Source organism: Telopea speciosissima, chromosome 4 (genome assembly GCF_018873765.1).
Source record: "Telopea speciosissima isolate NSW1024214 ecotype Mountain lineage chromosome 4, Tspe_v1, whole genome shotgun sequence".
Classification (NCBI taxonomy): domain Eukaryota; kingdom Viridiplantae; phylum Streptophyta; class Magnoliopsida; order Proteales; family Proteaceae; genus Telopea; species Telopea speciosissima.
Window position 1 is genome coordinate 69,680,311 of NC_057919.1, and position 11,534 is coordinate 69,691,844.

The 11,534-nt window shown below is 39.1% G+C and overlaps 1 protein-coding gene across 2 annotated transcripts in view; it reads right to left on the reverse strand.

Moving 5' to 3' along the window:
- LOC122657783 (E3 ubiquitin-protein ligase RFI2-like) overlaps window positions 1-8,687 on the reverse strand; it is a 48,473-nt gene extending 39,786 nt beyond the window's left edge. For both annotated transcript variants that reach the window (XM_043852577.1, XM_043852576.1), the window contains exon 1: window positions 8,215-8,687. In XM_043852577.1, the coding sequence (XP_043708512.1) occupies window positions 8,215-8,371 (157 nt within the window). In that variant the 5' untranslated portion in view covers window positions 8,372-8,687. The remainder of the gene's footprint in view (window positions 1-8,214) is intronic.
- Between the last annotated feature and the right edge of the window lie 2,847 nt (window positions 8,688-11,534).

Below are 11,534 nucleotides of genomic sequence, written 5' to 3' on the forward strand. Positions count from 1 at the left end.
TTAGATTATCAAGAATATGAATACAATGGTGGGCAGTGAGCCTAGCCATGATGAGAGGAAGGCTAAGATATTTAACTAGGAACGAGCCCTTAGAGAACCCTGAAATAGCCCTAAGATTTACTTTCGCCTCCTCAGGTAGCCAATTAAGAACAAAAGGGATCTCCATTTGTTCACAATCAATCCAGACATAGCCGCAAAAGAGGAAAGAAGATCGACAGTAGAAGTTATTGCAAAACTGCAAAAGCAAGATGGGATAACTAAAGATCTTTGCACTTAGGAAACAAATGAATCTTTTCTGGTCCACTTTAAGCTGAGCCAGCCTAGAAAAAGTGTTCAATAACCAGCGCCAATAGGAAGGGGGAAAGAGAACATCCTTGCCTAATCCCAACCCCATTTCTGAAGCGTAAATAATAAGGAATTAGAATAAGAGAAGAGAAAGAAGGAAGAAGAGAGGGAAGAAGAAGAAACCGAGAGACTGTAATCCTTTAGGAGAACAATCGAATGAATTGTTCTCCCCTCTTCACCAATATTATTAATAATAGGGTAGAGCTAACACACGAGAAATCCCCAAACTGCCCCTACTAAACCTATCTGGCTCTAATACCGAGACTCTTATTCTCGATCTCTGACACTCCCCCTCAAGCTGGAGCATATATGTTAATCATGCCCAGCTTGTTACAAATATAATCAATTCTCACACTCCCCCAAGACTTAGTAAAAACATCAGCTAGTTGCTCTCCTATACAAACATGTTGTGGGGTAATAAGACCTTCTTGTAGTTTTTCTCGAACAAAATGACAATCAACCTCTATGTGTTTTGTTCTTTCATGGAACACAGGATTGAAAGCAATGTGGATAGCAGCTTGATTATCGCACCACAGCTGTATAGGTGTCTTGTCCACAAACTCCAACTCAACCAACAACTGCTTCATCCACATCAACTCACAAGTAACCTGGGTCATAGCCCGATACTCCGATTTTGCACTAGATCTAGCTACCACTGGCTGTTTCTTACTCTTCCAAGACACCAAATTTTCTCCCACAAAGACACAATACCCAGTAGTAGATCTCCTATCCACAGGGGACCAGCCCAATCAGCATCACAAAATCCCTCAACATGCCCATGACCATGGTTAGTATAGAGTAGACCACGGCCTGGGGCCTTCTTGAGGTATCTCAAAATCCAAATCATAGCATCCCAATGTGACGTCCTGGGAGAGTACAGAAATTGACTCACTACGTTGACTAGAAAGGAAATATCCAATCGAGTCACAGTGAGATAGTTCAATTTACCAACAAGTCTTCGATATTTTTCCGGATCATCAAAAGCATCACCACTGTCACCTGCTAACTTCAAATTCGGATCCATTGGAGTATCCAAAGGTTTAGACCCGAGCATACCTATTTCTGTAAGCAGGTCAAGAACATATTTTCTCTGGGAAAGAGAAATACCTTTGCTAAACTGAGCAACCTCAAACTCCAAGAAAATACTTCAACCCACCAAGATCCTTGGTCTAAAACTTATGTGCAAGTGTATTTTCAGCTGCTTAATAGCTTCAACATCATCACCAATGATGACTATATCATAACATATACCACCAAAAATATCCTGCCAGCCTTGCTATGTCGGTAGAACACCGAATGATCACTACCACACCGAGTCAGCCCAAACTCCAAAACCACATCAGAAAACTTCCCAAACCAAGCTCTAGGAGATTGCTTCAGACTATACAACGATTTCTTGAGTTTGCAAACCAGACTAGACTCCCCCTGAGCAAGAAACCCCAGAGGTTGCTCCATATAAACCTCCTCATGGAGATCACCATAAAGAAATGCATTCTTCACATCCAACTGAAAAAGAGGTCAGTGATGTGAAACCGCAAGAGAAATCAAGAGACGAACGGAGTCAAGCTTGGCAATCGGTGAAAAAGTATCAAGATACTCAATCCCATAAACTTGGGTATAACCCTATGCGACCAACTGTGCCTTCAAACAAGCTAAGGAGCCATCCCGATTCACCTTCACAACATATACCCACCGACAACCAACGGCCTTTGCACCCGTAGGTAAAGGCACCAAATCCCAAGTGTGATTTTCAGCCAAAGCCGACAATTCCTCTTCAATAGCTGTCCTCCAGCCAGAATGGGATAATGCCTCTGAAACAAACTTAGGAGTAGTATAAGACTATAGAGAGACAAGAAGAGAAGTTAACAGATAAACCAGCATAAGACACAAAAAGAGATAAAAGATGTAGAGTACAGCTACAAACAGCTTTACAATGAGAAATAGGAATATCCAAATCTGAAATAGGAATACTTAAATGAGGGGCTGGATCGATACACAAAGCAGGTGCCGGAGGAGCAGTAGAAGCCAAGGGTGCTGCATCAACATGAGGGCGACGAACAAAAGTGAACCAAACCGAAGGACATGCTGGCCGAACAAGTGGAGGTGGAGGTTGGGGAGGTGATGATTAAACCGCAGCCGGTGGAACTTGTGAAACAGAGCGCTAAACCACATAGAAAGGTATCTCATCGTCCAACTCAGAAGGAACAAAAGAATCAGCACTATAGGAGGTGGACTTAAAAAAGGAAACATCGGCAATGACAAAATATTTTTGAAGAACAGGAGAATAACACCGATAACCTTTTTGAGTCCGTGAATGTCCCAAGAAAATACACAATGGCTTTGGGATCTAACTTGGACAGCCCTGGATGATGATCATGAATAAAACAAACACAGCCAAAAACACGAGGTAGTAAAACAAAGAGTGGTTCAGTCAGAAATAAAAGCGAGTGAGGAATCCCCCCCTTGTAACACAGAAGATGGCATATGATGTATAAGAAAACAGGCAGTCAAAACAGCATCAGCCCAAAATATTTTAGGTACTTTCATTTCAAAAAGGATGGAGCGAGTCACCTCCATAAAATGTCGATTCTTCCGTTCAGCCACACCATTTTGTTGGGGTGTAGCTGGACTAGAAGATTGATGCAACATACCACAGTCAGCCATAAAAGAATTAAAAGGTGCTGAAAAGTACTCTAATACATTATCACTATGCAAAACACGAATATTGGTATTGAATTGAGTCTGAATTTCATTAACAAAGCTATGAAAGATGTCAAATAACTCAGAACAATGCTTCATTAAATAAATCCATGTGACTCTAGAATAGTCATCAACAAAGGTAACAAAATATTTAAATCCCAACTTAGAGGTTACAGAACAAGGTCCCCATACAACAGAATGCACTAAAGAAAAAGGATTCACAGACCGTTCATTGACTCTAGGGGAATAACTCACACAGTGGAGCTTTCCAAACTAACGTGACTCACACTCTAGACTAAAAAGAGAATGAAAACGAGGATCCAACTTCTGTAAGCTCTGCAACGATGGATGACCTAACCGACAATGAACTCGGTGTAGAGACAGAACACTAGAGCAAGCAACGGGAGGAGAGTCATCAAGCAAATACAGCCCCCCTTTCTAACGTCCCCTACAAAGCATCTTCTTCGTCGTAAGATCCTGAAAAACACAAGAATCAGGGAAGAATATCACGGAACAATTATAGACTTCAGTAATTTTACTGACAGAAAGTAAGTTACAAGGGAAGTCAGGTAAATGAAGAACAGAGGACAGGGACAAAAAATTAGTAGGACAAACAGTGCCAGTGCCAGTACCAGTGACTTCAGCAAAGGAACCATCAGCCAAGGTAACACTAGATTCGGTAGACTGAAAGGAAGAGAAATTACCTGACACACCAAACATATGATCAGATGCACACGAATTAATGATCCTGAGGCCAAAAGATGAGAAACACGCAGTGGCATTACCTGTCTGGGCAAAAGCAGCAGTGGAGGATGTAGAAGGCTAAGATATCTGAAACTGAGTGAACTGAGCGTAATCCTCATCTGACAACCTCACCACCTTACCCTTAGAAGATGGAACAGAAGACTCAATAGTAGCTGTTGAATTGGCATATTGTTGTTGTGGTGGTTTACCATGAAGCTTCCAACAAAAATGTTGGATTATGTCTTGGGTGACCACAATGATTACAGGTCTTTACAGGACCAGAAATTTCACGACTCTGACCACCACTATTGCCTCTTCCACCACCACAGCCCCCACCACGGCCACCATTGCCTCTCCCCTGGCTAAATGCAACAAGAGTTGAACTCTCACCATTCTCAAGTGCTAGTTCATGAGAACTATCACGAAGAACACGAGAAAAAGTTTCAGCAAGGGAGAGAACTCTATCACCTCCAAGAATGGTAGAGCATACGGAGTCATATTCCTGACCCAGACCTCCTAAAAACCCCATAACTGCAAGTTGTTCCCATTGTTCCTGCATTTGTTTCACATCAGAACTGATGGATAGCAGTGCATTTAACTCTTCAAACATCCTCTTATAATCAGCAAAATATTGGGTCAATGAGCGACCCTTCCTATCTGCACGATAAAACTCCAATGATAGTTCACAAAAACGAGACAAATTATTCGGTCCAGAATACAGAATATGCAAATAATCCCACAACTTCTTCACGGTGCCTATGTGAGTCACTAAATCGACGATCTGGGAAGCCATACTGTTCAGCATCTGGCCCAAAACACGTGCATCGACAATTTCCCAAGCTTCATCATCCTCTGGTTTAGCCTTGGTAAGATGTTTTTGTTGACCATGACCAGTTAGAACCACCCACACAATTTTCTTCCATTGCTGGAAATTACTATCACCCTCCAATTTTTTCTCTGTGAAAGACTTGGAAGAGCCCAAGATAACCTTAGAAACAACCTCCTTTGAATCACCACTTGTATCAACCATCTCAATCAAATAAAAGAAATATGCAGCTGCAAACAGCGTCCCTCCAATAAGAAAAATACTGATTTCAAAAAATCAGATCTTCAACAAGACAAAAACCAAGCCTCAACAACAATCGATCCGGGGAAGAAAAAAAAAGTTTGAACAATTCTGCCATAAACCGAAACCTGAAATTGAATTCTCTTTCAATCAACTTCAATTGCTAGCCCTAAATCGATATCAACCACCAAAAAGGAGACCTAATTCTTCTTATATCTTCATGAACTAGTCTCAAACACCCTCCAAAAATCGCAGCATAGGGTGCTGCATCCCCTTCAAACAAGATCCATGAAAAACTTCAAAACTGAAAACAAAACTTCAGATCACCACTTCAATGAAAACTGAGAATGATAGAGTAGGTCCTAGGAAGTTAAATCGATTCCTAAGAGCCTAGCTCTGATACCATGTAAATAGTAAGGAATTAGAATAAGAGAAGAGAAAGAAGAAGGAAGAAGAGTGGGAAGAAGAAGAAACCGAGAGACTGTAATCCTTTGGGAGAACAATCAAATGAATTGTTCTCCCCTCTTCACCAATATTATTAATAATAGGGTAGAGCAAACACACAAGAGAAATCCCCAAACAGCCCCTACTAAACCTGTCTTGGTATTAGCACCAGGACTCTTATTCTTGATCTCTAACATGAAGAATCCCACAGGACCCCCATTAAACCAAGACAGAGAAGTGAGCGGAGGAGACACAAGGAAACACCCAACCTATAAAGGTCAAGGTCAAGGTCAATGGCAATCTCATATGAACCATCACTTCCTGAGGAATTCCCAACGCACTGAATCATAACCTTTGCGGATATCTACTTTCCATATTGCTACAGGTGGGTAAACCGTCCTATCGAAACCTCTAACAAGCTCAAAACAAAGGAGGATGTTGTCCAATATACTTCTGCCATTTATGAAAGCAGATTGGTTCACACTCATGACTCACCAAGTCATCCACAACTCTCCTAAAACGGATTGCTAAGATCTTGGCCATAAATTTGTAGAGGGTATTACAGAACGCAATAGGGCCGAAATCAGCAACCAAGCAAACATCATCCACCTTAGGGATTAAGCCAATGAATGAATGATTGAATAAAAGAATTTGTTGGGGTTGCAAAAAGAAACTCTACATTGCAAGCATAAGATCTGCCTTAACAATATCCTAGGCATCCAAAAAGAAATCCATACTAAACCCATCTGGGCCAGGGGATTTATTCCTCTTGATAGACTTAACTGCTGCCAAAATCTCCTCTTCTGAAGGCATAGACTGGATTTCAACAATTTGCTCCTCTGATAAGAACTTGTTGAGAAGAACATTGGGAATATGCTCTCTAACCAGAAGATACATAGGATTGAATAAATCTTTGAAAGATTATACCATCTCTTTCTTAATATCTTCAGGAATAAAAAGGTCCCTACCATCCCGAGCTATAAGGTTTCTGATAGAGATGCCATTCTGTCTAGCTTTTAAAGGCTTATGAAAATAAGCCGAGCTAGAATCCCAAAGCTGCAACCAAGTAATCCTGGACTTTTGCGTTGAAAGCACTCTTCTTGTGAGAGCAGAAGTCTAAGATTACTAAACAGCCTTCTTTCCTCAGCTAGTGGGAGATTAGAACTATCATTATGAAGCCTCACTTGGACGGATTCAAGCTCAGATTTACATTGTTGAACCAAGGAAATAACATTTCCAAAGGTAAACACATATGCTACACCTTCAACATGGCCTTAACCTCTCTCAATTTCATGGCAAAAGTTCCCAACATGGATGAGTGCCTAGGCAGGGGTTTGTCCCAAGTTTCTTTAACCACTCTCAGAAAATCCCTGTGAGAGGACTACATTGATAAATACTTGAAAGGCTTGGGACCAAAAGAAATATATGGAAGAATCTGAGTAAAATTTGTGTTTGTAATTTTTATTTCATGACTAAGCCAATAGAAGTTGGAATACTATGGTATAAAATTGTGAAGGTCTCCATGCCAATGGAGCAGTTTCTTAAGAATACTTGGAAGACTCCATATGCAGGCAGCACGGAGATGATCTTTATTCTCCATACAAGAAGATCAAATTTACCTCGATAACACCACGCCACCACGGGCTCTGACCAAACATGAAAAATACCAAAGCCCATGGACATCTAGACAAGCTAACAAAGACATTTCTGATTTAGCTTTCCAACAGTGTTCCTGAACTAAAATTATTGTCATTCTGAAAGAAAAAAAAATAATCTCATTCTCAACCAGTCCCAGCTAACTCACTTGCAAAATTCCTAGAAGCCCAGCTAGACTCTGCTATGATTTTGAAAAGTGAATTTGCTGGTGAACCTCATTGAATAGAAAGAACAGAAGAGCCATGAAAGGAGGGTGCTGGGAAAGGAATCTCACTGGATACATAAATCAAGGGGACTTTGATGATTATGATATGGACAATCACTATTCATATATATTCATAAAGAAGAGTACGTGCAATGTGAACACTTTAAATCGTAGAGAATGGCATAAAATCCATTAATGAAAACCAAGCATGGCAGAAAGGATAGGCAATGAGGCATGAGGCTCACATCATGCAACTTCTAAATTTGGACGTCTGCAGACAAAGGCCATACACTCAAGCCACAACACCTACGGTGGCAAATCAAATCAACAGGAGCAAGACAAATCGGTGAGTGATTCTCAATGGACTTGCTGGTTTTAACATAAGACAAATCGGTGAGTGATTCTCAATGGACTTGCTGGTTTTAACATTAAAAATCACTATGATGTCTATGCTTTATGGTCCCTCGAAGTCCAATACGCAAAATCATAAGTTTCTAACATGAGCTTATATTGTTGTTTTAAAAAGAGTGCAATGCTAAAATTTTAGCTTCAGGAATATCATAGTGGCCAAGACAGTGTTCCATCGAGTTCCCCAACCCCCCCCCCCCACCCCCACAAAAAAACAATGTAAGGGTCACTACCTCAGGATCGTAACATGCATTCTTAATAGGTTCAAATTATGTACAGCCAGCCTTTGGCATGCAACATGTTACTCTGAATCTCCTAAGATTAATTCCAGCATGTGATCAATCTCAAACAGCAAACAGGATAGAGATTTCAGATTTTCATCAATGCAAAATATATGAACAAACAGGCAGCATAAATTTGACCATAAAAACTCGAATCACAGATCAGTCCTTGCCAATTTTCCATGAATCTGATGAGACCGACATTTAGGTTAACATTCAAGCCAAATAAAAAAAACCAAAAAAAAAAAACTCAGCCTTCAGAGTTCAGATGCATGCAAAATCGAATAACTTCAAAATAAAATTACCATAAAATTTAATCAAAATCTGGAATTTTGTTGAAATATAAACCTGTATCCCCAACTTACCAAGATGAAATTCATGCCCGCATTGCAGCTTCGCTCTCGATCTGTCCCCATTATCCTTCACAAGCTCGAGGCAAATCGAGCACGAAACCGATGAGGAACTGAGAAAAAGTCCTCCGCCACCTTCATCATCGAAAGGATCAGCATCTCCAGTGCCCATTTCTTCAATCAAAACCTCGAATTGAAGGAGAAAACCATTAAAAGAACTCTACCAAATTCCAATTCCCCCGATAACCTCAGAACTCAGTAATCTCGCTTCTCTCTCCGCTTCAACAATTACAGGAGAATCGAAACCAGGAAACTCTATAGTCTAGATACCCTGAAAACCGAGCGAAACGTTCGCGGGATCGCAGAGAAACGAAAGACACAAATTGTTCGGAAAGGGGGCAAATCTGAAACCCTCTCTCTCTCTTTCTCTCTCTCCTCTATCGTTGGCTCTCCGACCCGTCAGATTACGGCTTCACCGCTTCGGTTACGTGGTTTCATTCTTTCTTAATAGTCGGTGGCGATTAGACACTTAACCACGCGATTGGAGTCTTATACTTTTATACGGTTGAGATTGGATAAGTATTTATTATTATGGTCAATAATTTGACCCCATACGTCTTCCGGTTTGACTCGAAGTTTATGTTAACTCCGTTAGCGAGATGTATACGTGGCATATAAATTAAAATTCCAAAAAAAATAATAATAAACGTTTTCTTTCTTCTCGGCCAGCACAGCAACTACTACAACAACCAGGTTGGTTAATAGCATTAAGAAATATTTAAATGGTGTAAAATATAAGGAAAAGGTTATCTCCAGTTCACACCTTGGTGTTTTAATCTAAATAATAATAATAATAAAGGGAAGGAGTTCTCCACGATGCCAATGTGGGTTCTCAAGCCACACCAATGGAAGCACTAGGAATGATATAACCATATGAGGCCCACATAGTCAAGGTGATAAAATATAAGGAAAAGGTTATCTCCAGTTCACACTTTAGTTTTTTAATCTAAATAATAATAATAATAAAGGGAAGGAGTTCTCTATGATGCTGGTGTGGGAAATTTCTCACGCCACATCAATGGGAGCACAAAGACTGATATAACCATATGAGGCCCACATAGTCAAGGTGATAAAAAGAAGATCATGAAAAAAACCATGTGAGTGAGCAATAGAACACTACCATCGTGGGGAATTCTTTCCCAATTTCAAATTAGGAGAATAGAGTTTGTCATGCTCACTTTTGTTTACGTTTCCATCACGATTGTCATGTATTTGCATTGCAAATGACCATAAATTTGATGGACATGCTTTCCACCCTCCACTATCTATTCATAGTCAAATTTTTTAACTAATATGAAACGTCCATATGTTATTATCGAGATTTGAATTAAGAAAAAAGTCTAAAAACTAAACAAAGCATGAGTTCAACGTGGATTGTTAAAATAGTCCATCACACTTAACAAGTTGCGTGTCAAAAGCCCTAAGTCTTTAGAAAGGGGGAGAGGGTGGGGGGAAAGAAAATGGTGGTCCATATGATTTTGTTTATGGAAAGGCATTTGATTAAGTTTAGCTTCACTATTTGACAATGGACAAATCACATTGTCTTTTATGGGCAAGAGATCGTTGTCAAGTTGTGTAGCACCTGCACTAGTGCGGGGCCAATGAAAATACACGTAGGAGCATCAAACATAGATGCGATTTTTTATTTCATGGGGGTAGGGTGGTACTTTCACATGTTCCTATGTTTGGGCAGAAACCACGCAACCAGGTAGCGTTAGTTTCCCTTATTTTATACATCATATGGTTATAATTTCCATTTCAATCCATCAACAACTTGGTTGTTAAAAGTGTAAGAACAAAATTCAAGAAACCACACAGTAGAGATAGGCTACCAAATTTAACATGTAAATAATCCAAATAATGTTTTATGTTGTGGAGTTCAAGCCATGACTTGGGCCCATAGTTAATTATTCAACTACTTAATTGAGAAAAGGTGTGAACAAAGTGAATGTGTGTTGCATGAGAGTCGATGAGGAGAGAGAAGACCAATGGGGAACTCAAGGTAGGGCTACTTTTTAAAAGAGGAGTTTTTAAAATTTTATATAATATAAATTAGATCATATTTGAAACCTCTTTAAGAAAATGGGGAAAATATAGTTTTTAAGGCTATTTTTTAAAGAGTAAAACCATATTTTGACTTGTTTTTCCTATTTCCAACCTCAAAATTTTGTGTTGGAAAGCAGAACAGTTGTGACTTGATTACTGAATCATATCCAACTTGGAGGAAGGGTTATTTTAGGATTCTTGATGAGGGAAAAGTCACAGTTTATTGATGAGTTGAGAAATAACCTTTTTATCTCGCATATTTTGTTGTAAATCTCAAATTCTAGACTAAAAACTTGAAAAGAAAAACTGGTGTAATATCATTCAGTTAATGGATCTCTCTCATATTTATCCATGTGTGTGTGTTGTTTTTACATTGAAATGGTTTCTCATTAAATGTGGTGATGTGTTGTATTTTAAACGGTATTTAAAATTAAAGATTGAAATTATTGGTAAAGATTTTCTAAAGTAGTATGTCAGTGTCTATGAGCTAGTGAGTATAGCCTTTGGGTTCTCTATGTAATTACATTTGAAACTGCAGTCTATGTGATTTGAGAGTTTATTTTATCTTGGAGGTATAGGTGCATGGTCAACCCGAATTGTAGTGTTTGAACATCTAAAAACCTGAAGGAGAGCATTGTTTGATGCGACTCAATTCTACCATTTACTGTTCGAGTATCACAAAAAGATGTGTATTAGTGTATTTCTTTCTACAATAATATTTTGGTGTTATACTATTTGCCATACTAATTAGATAAGTTTTATATTTATTATTTGTATATTATAGTCTTATATTTTCTACTCATCTTTTGTATTCCAATATATTGTGATTTGAGTTTGTGGTTGCTTACATTTGTTCTTTGTTACTTTATGATTCTACATGTAAAATTTGAGTTATATTGTAATTCCATGATAATTATCGTTGGGTGTTTTGTATTGTATTTATAATTGTTTACAATAAGCGTCAAGATGTGATAAAACCATATAGGGATAATGGAGAGATCTGTTAGTGGTAACAGATTAAGTGATAGCCACTGATTTGGTGCCGTAGTTATCAATGGGTCGTGCCTTATCATGTGAGTGTGAACAGGACCCTCATCCTTAACTTTATGTATTTGAGCATACTTGTATTGTTAGTTGATTTATCTTCGATTCTCCTACCCAACAAAAATTTATCTTTCACCCACACACAGATGGGAAGGTCTTGCTCCCCAACACTTTATACAATGAAA